The sequence below is a fragment of the Pholcus phalangioides genome, unplaced genomic scaffold (assembly GCF_987345545.1).
Source record: "Pholcus phalangioides strain wild (caught in Gottingen) unplaced genomic scaffold, Ppha-v1.0 ptg000003l_1, whole genome shotgun sequence".
Classification (NCBI taxonomy): domain Eukaryota; kingdom Metazoa; phylum Arthropoda; class Arachnida; order Araneae; family Pholcidae; genus Pholcus; species Pholcus phalangioides.
Window position 1 is genome coordinate 37,625,317 of NW_028301596.1, and position 22,010 is coordinate 37,647,326.

At 35.5% G+C, this 22,010-nt stretch overlaps 1 protein-coding gene across 4 annotated transcripts in view; it reads right to left on the reverse strand.

The window, feature by feature from the left end:
* Window positions 1-2,371: 2,371 nt before the first annotated feature.
* The window catches only part of LOC149088496 (rho guanine nucleotide exchange factor 17-like), a 208,340-nt gene continuing 188,701 nt past the window's right edge, over window positions 2,372-22,010 (reverse strand). For 3 of the 4 annotated variants that reach the window (XM_089247790.1, XM_089247775.1, XM_089247799.1), the window contains exons 15-23: window positions 20,879-20,995; window positions 19,943-19,980; window positions 19,734-19,824; window positions 17,487-17,570; window positions 14,365-14,432; window positions 14,107-14,258; window positions 12,295-12,469; window positions 11,825-11,995; window positions 2,372-9,968 (exon numbers count right to left, since the gene is read on the reverse strand). In XM_089247790.1, the coding sequence (XP_089103916.1) occupies window positions 9,709-9,968; window positions 11,825-11,995; window positions 12,295-12,469; window positions 14,107-14,258; window positions 14,365-14,432; window positions 17,487-17,570; window positions 19,734-19,824; window positions 19,943-19,980; window positions 20,879-20,995 (1,156 nt within the window). In that variant the 3' untranslated portion in view covers window positions 2,372-9,708. The remainder of the gene's footprint in view (window positions 9,969-11,824; window positions 11,996-12,294; window positions 12,470-14,106; window positions 14,259-14,364; window positions 14,433-17,486; window positions 17,571-19,733; window positions 19,825-19,942; window positions 19,981-20,878; window positions 20,996-22,010) is intronic. The other variant, XM_089247783.1, reaches the window with a different exon arrangement.

Consider the following 22,010-nt stretch of genomic DNA (forward strand, 5'->3'; position numbering starts at 1 on the left):
TGTTGAACAATGTTGGTCATTCAAGTATTACGTCATCATCGATGGGGGGAGGGGGTTCCGATTTGCTGACTTTTGATGACAAGGGGGGGGGGTTTGGATAATGCTTACGTCATCAACCACCCTTTATGAAAATATGAGTTAGGATTCAGAGGGGAGAGCTGATGACTAAATTTTGCTGACAAGGAGGGGCAGGGGTCAGCGTTTTGCTGACTTTTGCTGACAGGGGGGGGGGTCAATAATGGCTAAAAATTTGCTTACGTAATACTTGAACGGCCCCAAATAGGAATGCGCATGCGCGTGATTATCAAAAATAAGTTGCTACTCTCAATCGGCGCCGACTGGCGAATGTTTAAATTTTATATACAGTAGCCACCGCTTAGAAGAATCACTGGTTATAAGAATCAATCGCTTATAAGAATCAAATCTGCAAAACGGAAACCAAACGCTGCTTTAACACAAGAAAGTCATCGGTTATAAGAATCAAAAAAAAAAATTTCCTTCAAAAACTGCTACCGCTCATCTCAGTAGCGGGAACTTGTAGAATATTTTTGATTATTCACAAGGTTATTTAGAGGACTATTTATTGTCGCATTTAACTTTGTAATAAAACTATCCCATACTGACTGTGGCCAGGGCCGCATGCCTTTTCGGGTTCCCGGGGCAGACATTTCCTTAGGACCCTTCTTGAAAGGGTCATTATTGTGCAAAATTAGTTTAAATTTTTTGGGCCCCCCTCCATTCGGCTCTGATCTAGTGCCTCGGTTACCCCAACCTAGTTACGGCCTTTCTTCCCCTCTCCAAAGGCAAACTATGGTTTAAAAAAAAGTTTTTTTTTGTCACAGATGTTACTGGTAAGCGGATCTGTATAGAGCAGTGTTTGCCAAAGTGGGCAATATCGCCTTCTGGAGGGCGATAGAAAGGTCCAAGAGGTGGTAGAAGTTACGGGTATAACACATGATCCCATGGGTTGGCTTGAGTTGGGGCGATGATTAAAAAACAATCTGAATAGAAGAGAGGGAAGGGCAATGGAACAAAAAGTTTGGGAATCTGATCTACAGTTATACGACCCTGACAATAGTCATACCCTCCATATCCTGGAGCGGAGCCCCTAGGTGGTGGAATCTTTTTTGGGTCCCAGGACCAGACTTTTCAAGGACCTCTCTATAGTGAGTTTATAGCGTGAAAAAACAAAGTGATGAGAATTGTTCTGGGTCCCTGGACTGGAGCCCTGTCAGCCCCACGTGGGGGCGGCCTATGTGACAATAGTACTAGAATAGTAGTTCAGTTGCTGTGTAACATTTTAGTCAGTCTAAATTGCGAACGAACGATCTTTAAGGACCATGATATGCTATTGCTATATATATATATATTTAAAATTTTAGAAATTAAAATATGCAACAAGAAACTAATATTTTTTTTCATTTTTCACATTAAAAACATTATAATATCGCCTGAAGGCCTCCCCCACCACCCTTGTGACATTGCCAGAGGGGTGGCGGAACAACGAGTCCTCCGGCCCCGCGCGGCCTTCACGAGTCATGACAAAATAAAAGCGAAAACGCATCGCCCATCATTTTTTTTTTTTGAGAGCGTTCATTCATAAACGTTGTTTATTTAAGCTAAATCGCCAATCAACTATCGCAATTTGGCGATAAATTGCAAATCATGTTTGCCAATCAAAACGTATGTTTAACATTCACCACTGCAGCAAGACTCTCGTGTAAATACGTCTCTGATAATACAAATACAAGGCCAAAATAGGCAAAACGCCCAACCAGGTGGCTGAGAAAAAGATACCCAACAATATATGACATCCAACAAGTATGGATGTCATATATTACTAAAATATAGCAACCCAATTAAAAACACAATTACAAAAATTTCAATCCATATATACATAATAAAATATTATACAAAAAAAGTCTAGCTTTCCTGCGGGTGGATTTGAACCCATGCACACCCTGAACTCTTTCCATCTCTGACCAACCCACCACAACAGCACTAAATATCATTATCGGCCTTTGAATATATATTCTCTCGGGTCCATCGTCTTAGCCCTTAGGCTACAAGGACACACTTGACACAGTAATATGACTCGACTGAACATAATATTTTATAATAGCCTAAGGCCAGGATGACACTGTAAAAGTTTGATATAAGTGTCTTTTTATAAAACTTGAAAAATCCAACCAATAAGGTTATTGGTTACATTCCAGAAAATGCAACAGGTGGCCTTATTGGTTGCATTTTTCAAGTTTTGTTAAAGGATTTTTAACCAATTTTTATAGTGTAATCCCGGCCTAAGGAAACAAGGAAAAGGCAAAGAACGATGCGTAGTGTAACAGCATTTATTTTAAAATAGCCCCGGGACATCATCATAGACTACATAAAACTGACAAATTTCATATAAAATTTTGCACATCCAAAAAAAAAAAAAAAAAAACTCAACAAGCACACATTTTCTCTCCATAAATATATATATATATATATTTCCACAATTAGTTAAAATACAACTTCGATATGCATATATGTATATTTATAATGTCAATATATGTAATGGCTTTACAGTATTAAATACCTAATTGAAGCACCATCTCTAAAAAATACATTGTACTATGATAATTTTTTGTGATAACTCATGTACACAGTTATCAAGATTAAACTTCTACAACTCAGAGGATTGTGGTTGGGGATAAGTTCTTTGGGTTGGGATGATATTGAAGGACCAGGAAACGTCCCTGCTTCACATCTATAAGGCTGCACACATAGTGGAGCGAAGAGGTGAGAGTTCAAAGAATTGTGACTAGGAAGGAAAAAATTCATAGGAGTGGGGGAAGAGATGTCCGCATACAGTAAAAGAAAGAGGGGAATAGACAGAAAATGGTAGGAGGGGTTCTGAAATATAAAGGTGATGATGACAATCTCCCCGCAGAAGAGGGAAAGGAAAAAAATGGAGAAACGGATCAATCAGCTGATAGCGAAAATCAGCAGATCGAGGTGAGAACAAACTAGTTTGTTCAACTTCTGCACCTCATTAAGTGGCTTTTTTCCTTCCTTTGTGTCGCTACTTGAGTATGTGCAGTGTAGAACAAAACAATACGATTGTTTTTGTCACTAGCCTCTATCACGCACTCCCGTACCTTTTGGTCACCACACTATGTGCACGGTCTGAAACTTTCCAATGGGATGTGCTCATGTGAAAGGTTTAAGAGCCCCCAACCCCACCAAGGAACACACAAGCTAGAAGTAGAGCTCCTTAGAAACCCTCAATACTCAGCGAGGCAGGAGAACAAACCCAAGAATCATCACAGAGTTGGGTAAGTTTAATTTCTATAAAAAAAAACTTTTGCAACGTTATGAGAACTCTGTTAGAGCAAAGCAAGTGCAGCTTGAAGCTCTGCTATGTAGGCCAATACAAAATATGTATATCATCATAATATGACAAGACGAATGATAAGGATGACAAAAATATGCTAAGGATGACAAACACATGTGCAATATCATGCAGAAATGTATGATATAAATAAGCATAAACTTGTACATATGGGGATGATTCTGAATCCATGGTACTGTAAAATCTTTGAAAAGTACAACTTCGGTCTAAAATATGTTAATTGCACTCTGCAACAATACAGGATGTTCGTAAACTGCTTAAAAAATTGGACAAGTGATAGAACCACATCAAAACAAACAATATAGCAATGAAACCTATTGTTACAATCCACTCAGAGTGTTAGAAACCCGAAACTTACAAGGACTGGAACCCTAGGTGTCAACCTAAAAGAAATTATGAAAAACTTCAAATATATTCATCTCACCCAGAAACACATAAAAAGAAAAAAATAGTGGTGGAATGCAATCAATAAAAGAAGGAACTAGTAATTACTTCTTTGTCTGTGCTGACCTGATCCTGTGTTATTTGAATGGCGTCACTCTAACACTCGGTTGCAGGATTTCTAAATGGCCTCTTGGCCTCTCTATTTGTGTTAGCAGTGTTAATATTTACATTTTTTTTAGTGATCCATGATAATTACGCCAGATTTTTTTTCTAATTTTGTCCAAGTTTGAATGAGTAGAATTAGTGGTAAACTGTTTCAAAACTTTCTGAAGACCCCACCTTGGGACCCTTCCCTTGTTAGAAACACGTCCACGCACAAATCTTCACTACTGCTCTGCCAGTGAAGCTGCACTTCTCCAAAGCATAGATGCCATATCACTCGCCGTATGCAAATTTCTAGTGAGAAGAAACAGCACTGACAGTTGCAGCTCATTTCAAGATCAATGCAACACCAGGAATCTACGAGAGGGTGTGCCAGTCTCATTTGCTGATGTGAACTGTAAAACAGTTGGACATCAGTTTAAGCATCTTTCTTTAGTCTTTCGCTGATCTGCATGTGATTTTAGAGCTTATGATTGGGCAATTTACTTTATGATTTTCTGACACTCTGAGTGGATTGCAACCCTAGGCACGGGCGGAGATACAGGTCATCAAAGGTGGAGTCGACTGATCTAATGCGTATGTATATACAGTAAAACCTCGATAAGTCGTCACCTCAAGTTATCGAAAAATTATGACGGCTTAAGCGGAGTGACGACTAAAACGGAGTTCCGTCAGATTTAATGTGCAATGTTATGAAAATCATATAAATTTAAAGTAATATGACATTTATTATGAATCAAAATAACAATATTAATAAAATTTATAGATTGCAAAAGAAAAAAATAATAGCAATTTTTTATCTTTTTTATCTCTTATTACTTAAATTATTGTGGGGAAATGTGCTGTACACTGATTTATACTAGTAATTTTTAATTTATAGACTAACAGAGCAACTGTTTGAACAAGTAGCTTTTCTTCATAACAGAGCTCTCTATTGCACATTAATTTTACATATTCATCAAATTTAATTTTAGTGTTTTAATTGTTCATCAGTAGTTCATGATGCAACTACAAAGTAATCTCGAACACTTTTGACTTGGTGGAGGGGCCCTGGGCAGGGAAAAGTAAACAGAAGACCTCAACTTGGGAAAGAATGTCTAATTTTTTTCAACAAAGATATTTTGTTTAAATTTCAAGCCCTAAATTAGAAGAGTCCATGCTTTCTATGATTATTTATTATCCATGCCCACGCGCGTTGCACTTTGACTTTAACTTGATTAATTTGATTCTTCGATTTACATATTTTTTTATTTCCTTGCACTATATGTTATCTTTGACATATTAATACATTTTGGTTTTGCCTGAGATGCCCTGCCCTCCTCCCCCCGGGGGGAGCGAAGTGCTTACGTTGCTTCTTGCGACAGAGCTTGGGTGTCTCGCAGTTTGTCCAGTTTCTCCAATGGAGCCCATGCAGAAATGAGATCTAGCTTGAACAGTCCCCAACGTTCCAAAAACCTCAGTCGGCAAATGAACTTCCCCAGCGTAACTTTTGTTACTCAAACTGTTCCGTTTTAGTACATAAGGTTTTTATGGTGACTTTTAAGCATATGGCAATGCTGTTAACAAGCTCATTTTTTAATGGGAGCCATAAAAATAGTCTGTTCCTCTTTCTCAAACTTTTTCATAGTGACGACTTAACCGAAATTAGCGACGAGTAAACAAGGTTTTAATAACATTGTGGTCCATGAGAGCTGGAAGGGTCTGAAGAAAAATGACGACTTAACCGGAGTGACGACTTATCAGGGTGACGACTTAACGAGGTTTTACTGTATATATGAATTGACATCATCATCGTGCCCTTCCCCCCCAGACTTTCAAGTCTATCTCCACCTATGACCCTGTAAATATTGTTGGTCTTGATGAGTACTATCAGCCCCCCACCACAATGTTTGCTGAATAGTTTATGAACAATTCTGTATCATAGATAACAGGGCGCATGACATTTTACTGGTGACCCATTGGTCCCAGAGGCATACTTCCAGTTAGAAAAAGTACCAAATAACGTGTAACAAGCCTACTCAGATAGATATGTCATTCATGTCACAAGGGTAGGGTGTATATAGTTATTGAAATAAAAAACTAACTTTGCATACAGTCCCAGTGTGCTCAAAAACCTAATTAAAATGTTTTTGGTAAAACGGTTTACTTGCATTTAATGCTGTTTTTTCTCAACTTTCCTTAATTTTTTTTTTCAAATTTGAATATCTCAGTGAATATTACACTTGCAAATGCTGAATTTTTTTAGCTGAAACCAGGAGAGACAGGGCAACAACTTTCTAATTGGGTTTTTGGGCACACAGGAAGGTATAAAAAGTTAAATTTTTTATTTTAATAACTATACATATAACTCCTTGCAACATGTGAACGACCTATTTGAGTACTACACGTTATTTGGATACCTTTTCTAATCCCAAGTATGCCTCTATGACCAAGGTTTACCAGTAAAATGTCATACGCACTGTTACCTATGCACCCTGTATATATGTTTTAGTGTGCATTATTCCTTTTGTCTGCAACATTAGTTCAAAATCACAGTGTATATCACCTGTGTGCAGAGTATTATAATTAATATTATTATTGACGTATCATATGAACATAAAGCATAACTGCAAATTAAATAGGAAAATTAAAGTTGGCGAATAATCATTCACTCACATGAAAAATCATGAATTTCCAACATTAGAAAAAATTAAATAATTAAATTAACTATTGAATTGATGATGCGTGTAATGTATGTATATTTACATATTCGATGTACAAAAGCTATGCGTTTCTTATGCCAGCGAAATAGCAATTCACAAAATAATTTTTTTTCATTCATAAATTAATACATACAACCACACCACACAAGCGTACGAGTAAATAAAATTGCATCAATGAAGCACTACGCTACACAAGAAAAGAAAAAAAATCTCATTTCAAGGAAACATTAGATTTCCTCACAATAGTTTTTCAAACCTTTGTCCGAAACCTTTCAAAAGCGATAGAAAAGTACAAATTTTTTTTTGTTTTACATTTACAGACAATATGGATTTCCGATTTTAAACAAATGACATTTTTTTTAAATTGAATTTCTATCATAAAAGTTTCAAAATGTTCATCAAACATATAAAATGTGAGTAATGAAAAGTGAATGACAACAAAGTTTTATAACAGAACAGAACAACTTATTTGAATGCTTTCAAAAGAAACACAGTATGGATTAAATAAAGGAGGGGTACCTTCAGGACTGTAGCGTGGCACTTTTTCTTGGAGGGGCCCCTGAAACAGTTATTTTTATGAAAATAAGTACATATTTTTGTGAGGGCTCTTATTCAGCTCGGGGCCCTGGGGCAGTGCCCGGTTGCCCCAGTGTAGTTACTGGCCTGGGTACCTTCACAGTATGACAACACATATTTCTTTTATGTCTTTTTGAGTACAATGAGAAAGATAAAAACCAACGATTATAACTCAAAGTACAAAAAAAAAATAAGACACTAAACAGCTGTTTCAAGGCTATTATAGTCCCCTTCCTCAGTGATAGAAAATCTGTTATATAGTGCAGACTATTCGCTTGAACATAACACATGGTTGAGATATGAGGCCAGTACATGATGGTGATGATATCAAGTCAAGTACAGTGGAACCTCAATTTTACCTTGTTCAATTATACGACTTTTACGTTTATACAATGCTTGGCTTTGGTCGCAATTGGTTCCTATACATTTTAATGCTAAAATAATTTATTTATATTCTATATATATATATATGTGAATCCTCAATTAAAAACTTTTTCAGTTCAACGCAAACTCCAAATCTTTTGAAAAGAAACCCATCATTTATATCCATCAAATGTGCACAATTTTTGTATCCAGTGAAAATTCATTGCTGCAACAGTTCTTCTTGCATATATTGCCACCACATAGGCCATATTAGGATGATTGCTGACGTGTATAAAAACAGTCAGTGTGCTGGTCGATGGCCATTCAGAGTGGACACTTAAGTGATTTATTTATCGCTTGTTTCTGAGAATTTGCAGATGCCGCATGCCCTAAAATAGACAGGTTTTAATTTCTTGGATGGCCATAACAGGCCCGTCATTTAGGGGGGGGGGGGCAATACCTCTGGGAATAATGCTGAAAACATTGAGTGAAAAAATTCTGAAAGGGCATTATGGCCCAGGGCCGTCATTTCAACTTTTTCCAGAAGGGGGGGGGGGCAAAGAGCATGTACTAAAGGCACGCATATATTTGTACATATATATATATTTGCCCCCCCCCCTTCTGGAAAAAGTTGAAATGATGGCCCTGGGCCATAATGCCCTTTCAGAATTTTTTCACTCAATGTTTTCAGCGTTATTCCCAGAGGGATTATTGTAAGCATTTGGAGGGTACAGATCTGCTGATGAGACACATACAGTACATATATACAGTAAGTTCTTTTAATCATTTCCTGTACAATTTCCTTTCGTTAGGTGCTTTGTTTGCTGGCTGTGTTAAATCTGCTGTTCATAATGCTGGGAGAATTAAAAGAAAGTTCTTTAAAAAAAATCCCATACCAAGGGGTGTTACCGCACCAACTTTTTGGTGAGTATAAATAAAAGACTGCCAGTCAGAATGGCAATAAATCATAGGTCCAAGCCTGATTAGCCCTTGTGTGCAGAAAATGACACTGGTGAGATAAAATGATCAAATAAAAAAATAGGAAATTTTAGAAGAATTTGACAAGAATTTTAAATTAATGACGAATGTTGATATTGCAAAAAAGTTGAATATCCCAGTGGCAACTTTGAAAACGATTATAAAGCAAAGGAAACAAAATTAAAGACCAAGCTGCTGGTTGAAAAACATCTACTGCCAATAAAATGAGAGTCCAAGATGAGAAATTTTCTCAAGTCCAAAAGGTTTTGTTTAAATTTTTCACCTAATGCCATGTCACAAAGGTTTTGCTAAATTTTATTTTTTTAAAGTTATTTGTGAAATATGATTAAATTTTTTTATAATAGAATTTTAGATGCAATTAAACACATTGAATTTTGTAATATTTTGTACGTCTGTGAGGGAAGGAGAAGTCATTTTTTAAAAACAAAAGTCTCAGTTATTCGATTTGCATGTTTATACAATGTTTTGACTCAGCCTCTTGAACGTTGTATAAATGAGGTTCTATTGTAACTTCCTCTGCCATCATAATCACACGTGGACCTCCTATCAATCATGTGTTGCGTTTAAGCGAGTAGTCTGTACTATAACAGGCTTTCTACCACTGAGTGAGGGGGATATAATAGCCTTCTTCAAACAGCTGTTTGGTATCTTATTTTCGTATGTTGAATTAAAATCGTTGGTTTTCCCCTATGACAATACATGCTCATTTTCACATATTTCACTAAGAACAAAGAAAAAACAAAAGTAATATACCCATATAAAAATATCCCGAAGTCCCACAGATAAGTTCCATTAAAAAAGAAAAGAAACTAAATTATCTAGCACGATGCTATTTATATTAAAACCATTTATTTATCTCAAAAATATAAAACCATCTCTTACTTTCCCCTTTTTTTTTAATTTGTTTTCATGAAAATACATAATTTGTGTGAAATATTTTATTTAAATTTATCACAGGAATCGTGAGATTCTCGATAAAATTGTTAATAATAACTAAGTCCTCTCTTTTTTTTCAAAATTTATAAATGCATTAAAATTTATAATCTTTTCAACAAATGCGTAATGAGTGTGTGTGTGTGCTTTATTTTTTATCATAGATAATGTGTTATTGTTAGTATATGTATCTGATCACACTCTCCATATTAAGAGATGGTTTGTGCTATCGTCTCGGCCAGCGCTTTCTCTTTGTGCCACACAGCTGAAGTCTTCGTATCCTTCACCTCCACTGATGACTAACGAGGAATCTCTTACCCACATGGGAAAAGTGTCTTTACTTCGCACCGACATTTCGGAAATGTTTTTGTACGGCGATGGTTCCTTGAGTGCCCCTGTCGAGGTTTCAATGCATGTGATGAACCTCACGTGTCCAGTATGACCTTGAGCAATACCTGTTTCAAATTACATGTACACATTTTTCAGGTTATTTGCTTCATAACAAAACTTTCGAATAGCCAAGCATCATTCTATCATAATGCACATACAGTAAAACTTTGGATTATACAAGTGGGGAGGGGGGGGGGGCTAACTTAACCCTCCAAGCAGCAGTGATGAGATATCTTGCCTCCATAAAAACCTCTTATTTTAACATCGACAAGCCCAGATATTTTATAAGAATGATTTCTCAATGGGAAACTTTTCCCTATCATCCCTTAGTTTGTTTGCCCCACATAAAAGTAAGGCATAGGAATAATGGACATATCCCTGAACATGAGAAAACAATACAGGCTGTATTGACGCCTAACATTTTCTGATAGGTGCCAATCTTATTTATAAATGTGAAAGTATATATGTTTATTCTTTATACAAATCTACAATTTTAGACCGATCATTGCCAAATTTATCATATACCAAACAGGACCAAGATTGAACCGTAGGCTACTTTAAAAGTTCATCAGAGCTGGGCAAATGCCCTAAATGGTCAAAAAAATGTCGGGCAACAATAGTTCCTGAGCCCTAACAATCACTTTCGGAATGCTTACTTTGGTTACCGCGGTTCCCTAACAATGTCTTTCAGACATGCACATGCCTTTACAATGATTTGCCACTTCTTTGATGCTGCCAGTATTATGTATAATTGTTTATTCTTTTATAATCATTGGTCACTTTTTCAATCCCCCCAGTAATTAAAGAAAACCCAGGAAGCGCTGGGTATTTTTGCTAGTTATTTATAAATGATATGAAATTTTCTAATTTCCCAACAGTGTCTCTTGACACATAGGGGAAAGAATAATAGTCTTGGGAAAGTCCAAAAAATTAAGGACCGTTTTTCTTGAGACTAAAATTATTCTTGGCTCCTAAGGAACTTAGCACCTAAATTTTTTTTTAGATTTTTCAATTCTTGCATTATACATACAGTCAAACTCGCTTATAACAAACATGGATATTACAAATTTTTACATATAACAAAGTTTTTCCATGTCTCGTAAATTGTAAATTTCGTATTGCTTATCAATGCTATTTTGGTTGTTTATAATGAACACCTATTTCAGCAAAGTTTGTAACAAATTTTCAAATATGGGCACTGTGTGTCATGAATTTTCTCTGTAATCTTATCTAAATATTCTTATTTATAAATTTATCTTTCTGTAACTAATAATGTCTCCTTTCTTTCCTTGGAAGATACCCTGGTAGGTACTGCTGGGTACTGAAAAATCCTATTTTTTTTTACTTTTTTCCGTTAAATCTTATTTTGTTTTTGTTTGCAGAACACCTCATAAGGAAAAAACTCACTCGATTGAGGTTATTTATTCGCAAGAATCTAACCTCCAAACCTTCTTCATTGCACATTTTCCATTCACAAGCTAGATTTGGGCAATGGTTGTGGTGGTTTCATCATGTGCAAATCAACATTGAAAATTTTCAAGTGCACATTACTTTAAACATTCTAGCCATACAGTTGGTTGTTTAAGCCAAAATGCTCTTATACTAAAAGAAAGGGCATTACATTTTCCATGCTAATTTTGCAAAAATGATTTAAACACAGAACGTTCCCACAAAATAACAAGGAAAAAAGAATGACACATATCTTTGTTGCCATATTCATTTATTCAAAATTTTAATTAAATTTTCAATTAAAAATATACTATTTAAATCTATTCATTTTAAACCATTTTCTCAAACCAGTATGGATATAACGAACTTTGTGCATAACGAATAGTTTTGATGTTTTCTATGACTTCGTTATGAGTGGGTCCAGCTGCATTTTTAAATCAACAATAAGTCCTTGAAACTTTGAGTAAATTACCTGCGACATTAGGAATGGTATCGATAGATGTGGTCAAAGCAGAAACATGAGGGGTAGGAAGAGACAGTACTACACCAGCACTGGTTCCAATCCATAGTTGGTTCTTACAGACAAGAAGAGCAGAAATCCTTAGACAAGCGGATTTATGCTGCTTTATTATATCATCACATGCTGAAATGATGAGAAAAGATAACATCAAATATAAATGTTACTTGATATGAACATTTGAAGTAGTTGAATGACAAAAAGAAAAACAGACTTTTACTCATTATTCAGAGGAGACTGATTCAAAATAGATTGATGAGAGAAATTCACGCAACGCTCTGTCGCAGAGCTATACTTCTACAAAATTATTCAGATCAAAATCTTACTAAAAATAAATGAACAAAACTAAGAAAAGTGACAAATAATTTAATTTGTTCAGTCATGAAAAAATGAAGAGAATAAAAGATGAGATGAAATTTAATTACCGCTGAGCATTTTGGCAACTGCTGGAGCGATATTAACATCTAGAAGCTCATGGAACGAAGAGGCATGGAAAAGCCTAACAACTGGGCTATTCTGTATGGCTACCCATATGCCTTGAGTGCTGGAAGCCATAGCAATAACAGACCGACTCGAGTCTGGAGTTACTTGGAATGTATGCTAGAATGAATATTAAGAAAAAAGCTTAATGAAAACAATTTCATACTATTTCTAACAAATTAAATGAAACTGAGCATACAGATACAGATGTATTGTAACATTTGGTAGTATAGCGATTTCACGAATGTATAACCCTACTTATCATCAATAAATCCTTGAGACTTACATCATTATTTAATGGAAATTCAATCATTATTGGTTAGATGAACAAAAGGATTTTAACCTGGATCTTTTACATAATCTTGAATGCACCTGAGATACAGTCTAACATTTTTACAATGATAACCTCCATAACAATAATGTTGTGTTAGGTATTTTAAGGATGCTGCTCTTTGATTCCAAGTAATTTTTTATGTTGATAACGTACACTCAACCAGGTTCATGTGTACCTAACAATCTGAGTGTGTATATAGTGTTATGTCTGATTTTTCAGTTATGCCATCTATATCTCAGAAGTGAAGTGTAATGATTGAATAAGCATACTGCTGTAGGCTTGCTGTGAAACTTTTTAGCCAACCCCAATTGTGGCGATGGTAGGGTTCAAACCTGGGTCCTCGCGATGCAAGTCTGTCACTATGACCACTCGACCACCACAGCAGCAATGAAGAATGCTGTTCCTAAGAAAAATCTTGATTTTTTCATTAAAAAAAAAATGTATGAGCTTATCATCCAATCCCAATCCATTTTACGAATGAATGACTATATATAGTACTGATAACCCCTCCCCCCATTGGGTCTTGCCCATAACTCAGTTAGCACGATTTTGTCTTATGCGATTATTCTGACGAATCAATTATAGTGAAACACCTTGATATAACGATACTCCAAGGACCGGGAAAAAGTATTGTTGTAGAGAGATTTTAATAATATCTAGAGGCAACAGTTTAACATAATAGCATAGATATTTCAAAACAAGACTAAAAAAAATATCATTGTAGAGGTATTTATCATTATATCAGGCATCATTGTAGCAAGATTACACTATAATACATTGTAGCAAGATTACACTATAATACATTGTAGCAAGATTACACTATAATACATTGTAGCAAGATTACACTATAATACATTGTAGCAAGATTACACTATAATACATTGTAGCAAGATTACACTATAATACATTGTAGCAAGATTACACTATAATACATTGTAGCAAGATTACACTATAATACATTGTAGCAAGATTACACTATAATCATGCTAAGCGAGGGATGCCTATACACAGCAATTTTCTCTAGGCTCTTGAAAATTGTTAGAGATTTATTTCACTGTATTCAGCAAGTAATGCTTAAAATTGAGTTTCACCATTTAGTAGTTAACAGATGAAAACAGAACTAGTCTGTTTCTTTCGAGCTCTCATCTTCTCACAAATGCAATCCGAGAGAGAGAGAGGAGTAAAACTATACATATACACTCTCTCAGATTGAGGAAAAAGCTTAATGTTACCAACATTGATGATAGATTCATCCTCCTTGATGAAAAATATTAATATAACTTACTTATGAGCTGATGTTACCATTCTAAACATTTCATGGTGCGAAAATTTGTTGAAGACATTGTTACAATTTCATTTTGTTAAATACACGAATCAAAATTCAGTTATCAAAAATCCTAAACAAAATATCTTATATAATTACCTCAATATTTAGTGAACTGTAATCAAGAACACTGACAAAACTCCCATTTCCACAGAAAAGTCGCCCGTCACAGAGAAGCATTTTTGATACTGGCGCACCAGGACCAGCAATTTGGACAGTTTTTGGCAACATTGTATTCCAAGAACCAGCTGCTATGAGAAAAAAAAAACAATTTCTGTAATATGCACATGCTTATACATTATAAAAGAAAAAAATAGTAATAAATTAATTTAAAATGGAGCATAAATTTCATCTCACCTTCATCCCGCTGATACAAGCAAACATCACCATTAGCAAGGGAAACAATTATTTTGTTGTCAATATATCTGCAGATGAAAAAAATGAAAAATAAATGACAGGCATTAGAATTTCTTGAGACGAGAAATTTAAAAAAAAATCAAGTATTCTTTACAACAAACAGAAAATTGAACTGTGCCAGTGTTTGTCAAAATAGTAATTGATATCTTGGCTATCAAAGATAGGATAGGATCAGTGGCGATTTACAAAGGGGGCTTAGCAGGCTATAGACCAGGGGGGTAAGAAAGTGATTTAGAGCATGTGCAAACTTTGACCAAAATAGTAACCTAGAGTTTCTGAAAGCATGTGAATAACCAACAGAATGACCTGCAGAGTTAAAGACCAGATCAGTGAGTGACCTGGAGTGTGTGTAAGCATATGAATCACTAAAAGAGTGATCTAGAGTGTGTGCAGGCTTGTGAATGACCAAAAGAGTGTGAAAGCATGTCTATGACCAAAAGTGCATGAAAGCACATCAATGACCAAAAGAGTAATGTAGAGCGTGCGCAAGCTCATGCGACCATAACAATGACCTAGAACAGCGGTTCTCAACCTTTTTTGACTCTCTGAGCCCTTTTTGGCATATAATTCCTATGGCGGAGCCCCGTAGACCTATTTTTTACTTATTTAGCAAAATTACTGATTTATTTTTATTATTCCAAAGTAATTATGATTATTTTTTCCAATTACTTTTTTTTTTACTTTATTTTCCTGGACTGGCCATGGAGCCCCTGGGGAGCGCACAAGGAGCCCCAAGGGCTCTGTGGAGCACCGGTTGAGAACCGCTGACCTAGAACATGTGTAAACATGTAAATGATCAAAAGAGTGTCAGTCAACAATCAAAAGAGTGACCTAGAGCGTGTGCAAGAATGTGAGTGATTAAAATAGTATGCAAGCATATGAGTGACCAAAAGAGTGACTCGGAAAACAGGTGTATGTTTACTAATTATTATGTTACTTCTCCACAGGTGTGAAGTGGATTGAGGTCAAGCGGGTTATTGTACTGGATGGTGGATTTGAGGAAAGAGTAGTCAAGAAAATTAGAGTAGAATGGGGGAAGGAAGTCAAAATTTGTGTAGCCAGCAGGTGGCAAAACCAAAAATGCGCCTCTGGATAGGACATACCCGGATCAGGATTACAAGCTCTTCATTATGAAGAGCTACATTGTTAAGTTAAATTTAATTCTTTTGATAATTCAAGAAGGAGAAAAAATATCCAATGACCAACAAGCTCATCCTACATATTCCTCAAGTAGATTAACCCTTTATTTGGCCGTGTTGCTCTCAAAAGCAAGCATGAGTTTTCAAATAAAGACATTTTATGTTTTAAACTTGTTTTGGCGTTTAAGCAACTCCTAAACATTCAACTTTTACTTGTGAGCTATTCATGAAATTTCTATAATAACCAGCAGAATGGGTTCAAAGGTATGTCTCATATTTTTTGACAAGCCAAGCAACAACAATTTTTGACCCCCGCATTTCCGAGGGAAATATCATGTGTGGAGGAGACATACTCTTGTACAATTCTTCAACAATGATAGAAAAATAAGTTGGCAACCAATATAAATGACATTTTTAAACTATTCAGATCTAATCATATGAATAGGGTGTGTTCCCTGGTTTTTTTTTTGTGTTGTGAAATTACTTGATATTTCAAGGCTTGCCCATTAAAGGGTTCATTAGATTTGTATTTAAAAAAATTGTTTCACCACCAAAATTTTTTTTGCATCAAGATGAAGTCAATGTTAACCTGAAGCCATTCAAAAAGATATGCAAATAAATATGATTTGTTCCAGAGTAACATTTGTTAGCAACAACACAATCCGTAGGTTTCAATTGAAAATTGCTTAATTCATTTTAGAAAGAATTCCATTCCAGAAAATTTTATATTTTATTCATTCACATATTAAAATAATACAGAATATTTACACCCATAGCAAATTGCATGCACAGTGAATATCTTTGAAGCCGTCGACTTTCGAAACATACTTTCAATTACAAAAAGTTACCAAAATGACATGCAGTTACTTAAAATAGTAAAATTTGCTTGAGAGGTTGTATACATGAAAAAATAAAGAAATTTACTTTTTATACAGTCCCTGTGTGCCCCAAAACCCAACTTGAAAGTTGTTGCCCTGTCTCTCCTGATGACAAAAAAGGAAATTCTATGTTTCTAAGTGCAATATTTACTGAGAAATTTGGAGAAAAGTTCAAATGATGCAAAAAACGTTTCAGAATTTTATAACAGTTTGAAACATTCACATTTTCATAACTTTTCTACGTTTTTTGAATATTGCACTTAGAAATGTGGAATTTCTTTTGTTAGCATCAATAGGGACAGGGCAAAACATTTTTTAATTGGGTTTTGGGACACACAAGGGACTGTATAAAAAGTGAATTCCTTCATTTTCTAATGTGTATGGCCCCTAAAATAAATTTTGAGATTTGAAGTAACTGCACATCATTTGAAAACTTTTGTAACTGAAAATATGTTTGTAAAGTCAGTGGTAACAAGATATCCACTGTGCAAACAATTTAGGACAGCCTGTATCCAATTCGCTCACACGCAATTGGCAAGAAATTCTGATGATCTGTTTGACAAATTCGTGATAAATATCATACAAGTTTTGATAACCTTGTTGTACCATAATGACATGTTAGAAAAAGAAAGGGGAAAAAAGTAGAAAAGTAAGGAAAAAAAAACATGATAGGGAAACAGTATATTACTATACTCTATCTCTCTTATTTGTAATACTTACAGATAAGATATAGTAGGTATGAAGTATATTTCTCTTTTCATCCTCACCTACCTGTTTCTTTCCTCTCTTATGTACATGTTTTATATAGTAGAACCTATTTAACCTTAGAATATTAGCTTTTTACCTCCTCATCAGGGAGATGAAAAGAACTATTTTTTTTCCATAGGGTTGCAACAAAGTTTCGCGGTGATGAGAAGAGAGGAAAGAAAACAGATAGACTTGTTTGAATTTCTTTCAATGGCATTTGGACACACTATTACGTCCTTGATCGTAAAGTGGGTATACAAGACAGTGGGGGGGGGGGGGAAAGAGAAATTGAACTTACACAATGTCACAAATTGCAGCTGAATGCTGAAGCTTTAGCTTGGCTCGTCTTATTTTGATATCATCACAGCTATATACATATACACTTTGGATAGAAAAACAAGAAAGAAAACAAATTATTTGATAAGGAACAACAAAGAATTTACTTTTGAAAATTTAAAAAATTAAGACTTTACTAAATTATCACGAAACCATCAACATTGAATAAAACAAGTTTCACTGAATCTTCACTGCCGATATTCACATATCATACTTGTTTGCTATTTCGTATTCTATGTATGGAAAATGAATAGATCTATGAATTTTAACATGCAGATCATGTCCCGTTTTTATGGAACACAAGCATTTTTTCTGTTCCTGCTTATTATTGTTTGTTTGTTCTCTTATTTTCGCAACGAGTTATGGTGAACAGGGAATTCTCTGGTTGGATAGGCATCAGAAATGGAGTTCCTCAAGGAAGTGTCCTTGGCCCCATACTTTTTCACTTTTTATCGATGAACTTGATCAGGGTATCAATGGGATTACTAGCAAATTCGCAGATGATGTGAAGCTAATGGAGGTAATCGGGAATCAAAGCGATAGGGAGTTGCTCCAGACCAACTTAAAAAGGATTGCAGCATGGGCAAATGAATGGAGCATGACGTTTAGCATTGATAAGTGCATGGTCGCTCATTTTGGTTAGAACAACCCACGGTTCTCTTACGAGTTGAATAGTGTCACTATCCCGGATGCAACTAGGGTCACCGATTTAAGAATTCTCATTGACGAGCGGCTTAGGTTTTCTGAACATTGTTCAGCGGTGGTCAAAAAAGCGAATAGAATGCTCGGTTTCATTTTCAAAAAAGTCTCTTCACGTTCTCCTTAGTTCGTCCTGGACTGGAGTATGCTGTAATGTTTTGGAGACCATACCTACAGAGGGACATAGACTTGGTTGAAGAAGTGCAGAGAAGAGCTACGCGTGTCCTTATAGGCACACGGGGGCTTGAGTTATGAAGAGAGACTTCATTTTTTGAATATGTTTATATTGGATGAACGCAGGTGTCAAGGAGATATGATCGAAGTGTTCAAAATTTTCTATGGGATGGATAGGGTGGACCATATGAACTTTTAGTACACCGCCAATCGGGAACACCAGTATCGATTGGTAAGGGACAATGCAATGTTATGGTGTCGCAGGGAATTTTTCTCTAATAGGGTTGTTAATAAATGGAATAGCTTACCCCCGGAGGTAGTAAATTGTAACATAATTGACATGTTTAAAAAGAAATATGATAAACATGTTGGGGTAAATCGAGAAGCTATCCATTTTTAGAATAAGACAACCATAATATTCTTTATGGCCATTGTATAATATTTTATCATGTGTATATATTGTTTATAATTTTTGTTAATTGCATTTTTAATTGGGTTGCTGTATCTTTGAAATATATGACATCCATATTTTTATGGGCATCTTTTTCTCAGCCACTTCATTGGGCATTTTGCCTGTTGTGGCGTTGTATTTGTATTTAGGAACATTTTGCACACTAAACAATGGTGTGCAGCTTTCTACTGAAAAAAAAAACCAGGTTTATTTTGAGGTTCCCCTGGACTGCAGCCCTGTCAGCCTCCTGCCAGGGTTGCCTTTAGGGGTGGCACATGAGGCTTCACACCATGGCAGCAGGTAAGCTCGAGGTTTCTCCTGCCCACGACGATTCTCATAATTTTCTTTTTCACGCCATAAACTAAGTATAGAGGGGCCCCATGATGAAAAGGTTGGCCTGAGGTCTGCCAATGATCCAAGTCTAGGAGCCCCTGCTCCAGGATGTGGTGACCATGCCTGAACCTGAGGATACAGAGTGCTTCCTGTGCTTGCTCACTAAGAATCCATGCATAATTCATTGTGTGTACACACACTATTCACATCCTTCCCCTGTGTATGAGATCGACAATCGTCCACATGGGACGTCCAGTAATTTTGCCCATAGATAAAAAATCAAACAGAAACACACTGAATTGTCAGAAAGTCATTTCATATAGTTATTATTTTAAGAGTGCCTACCACACTAAATGTAGGTTTGGCTGCCTACGAGACTATCATTCATAAGAAAGGGATTATCTAAAAGTTGGAGAGAATTTGTTTGATTGAAAAATGAAATGGAATTTCTTTAAGGGATTATCTTCAATTTTGTTGATTGGTCACCCCTGGAATAGATGCTTCTGGCTCTAGTCAGTTATTATAATTTATTTCGCAGAGGAAAATACATACCACCCATCTTCAGCACCAATCCAAATGGATGGTTGAGAACTATCAGGATCAACTCTAGATGTGGATGGACCTCCTTCATCAGAATCTTCCTCTAGATATGAGAATGAAAAACAAGCACATATTAGGAATGCATAAGTTTAATCTTCAAAAGACAGTATATGTGAGGTCAAATAAATTAATAAAGAAACAAAAATGTTTTTGATATTCACCTATGGTATCAATGAACTCTTCCTCCTCACTGGAGTCACTACAGAAAGAGAATTACAATGAGCTTATTAAAAGTTAGAAAAATACAAAAATTTCAATTAAGCGATTGATGAAATATGACCATCCACTGACAAATCATATATTACCATAAAAAAACAATCAAAATTGACTAATGTAAGCATTTCTAAAACGATTCTTGATTTGGATGATTTTTTCTCAGCCAAGATACATGAAATCCAAAGGCTAGCTAAATATTTTGCATACTGGGAAAGCGCACTGACCATTTTAATATAGAGAGATGATATTTTCCCCCTTAAAATATGCTAATTAATGGAATTTGTTGAGTAGAGACATCATAGCTTCTCTTAACTTCAGTTAATAGCCTCCAGGCGGCAACAGTAGAGATGGATGACAATTTTTGCTCAGCCAAGATACATGAAATTGATAGGCTATCAATTTCCATCTTGGCATAATATCCACATAGCTTATTGATTTCATGTACCTTAGCCAAACAAAAATCACCATCAATCTCTACTGCCACAACCTGAAGGTCATTAGCTGAAGTTGATGAAGGCTGCAATGTCTCTACTCAGCAAGTCATGTTACTGAGTGTATTTTAAGGCGAAAAAAATTGTGGTATAATTATCAGTGTGCTTGCTCGGTATACAAGAGGTCCTGGGGTTGATTCCTGGTGGAGATAACGTTTTTTCCCCCGAGTTCACCTCGGCATAATATCCAGATAGCCTAATGATATCATTTCAATTTTTAGTTTGCTATTTAGTTGCAGTGAAAATTTCCCACACTGTTCACATTTTCTCAAATGAGCCTGAAAAGTGCACATAAATTTAAAAAATGGAGGAATTACAATCCTATTTCTTATAAATGCAATAGTTTTACAAATACTCATGAGCATGAAAGAGGTGGAAAAGAAAATTAACCTATCAAGTTGGAAGCTGTTGCTTTTTGTTTGTTTACCACATTCCTCTTCATATTTTTCCAGTCGGAATCCAGTGAAATGTGTAAGTACAGTGCTGCGCCTCCTGCTTTGCAACTGGCTGCAATATACATCAGAAGGAACTCAGTAATTAGCAATAGAAAGAACAAATTATGTAATTAAATTTTTAAATCTTAATTTCCAGAAGCATTAGAAAAGCCTGGAAAGCTGTCGTTAACACATACAATTTATATTTTGTTCCGATACCAGAAAAAAAAGCACCCAGGAACAGTGTTTTCTCAAAAAAGACCACAAATACAAAATCCGAGAATGCTGAGGGCCTTTTAAATACAAATACAAGGCGACAACAAGCAAAATGTCAAACGAGGTAGCTGAGAAAATGGAGAAAAATTCCTGTTATAAATTTTCAAAACATACAGTACATAACAAACATTTATAAAAACTGGCCTGTACTAAGAATTAAGAAAATATGAATAAAAGTGGGGTTTGGTGCAAAAAGGTGTGTTCAATTGTATGGGTAGGGTAGGATGTGAACATTTATAGAACTCCTGTCTATCTGGCTTTTTTGCTATTTGGCCTGCCCTTCTGCCACATAAGGCAGGTTAGTTAAGAGTCTACTGTACACATATTTATTAAATACTGATTATGAACATTTTGAAAATAAAAGGTTTTATTTCATGCTGCATAAATATAAATTTTTTTATTTTGCTTCAACATTTCAACACAACTTTAAAAAGAAATGAAAATATGCATACATAATTTCTAGAAGCTTCTGTAAATAATCACACATTAACTTATACAGGGTAATATAACTAACTGATGGTCAAGACTGTAAGGAGTGATAGAACTCGCCAAAACAAACATCTTTCACTGTGCAATGTGGAATAGCAAAGCAAGAGGTGAGCCACAAGAGGGCACCTGCATAGTGAAAATGGTAAAAATGCAAATATTATATGTTACAAGAAATCCATTTCATTTATGGCCTGGACCCATCAGAGATGGGTGTACAGGTATATAGGTAAATCAGGGTGTAACCTTGCTTCCAGCAACATAGCGTATACACTTATATGGTCAACACCCTGGTCACAAGCTATTTCTTGCATGTTTCATTCAGA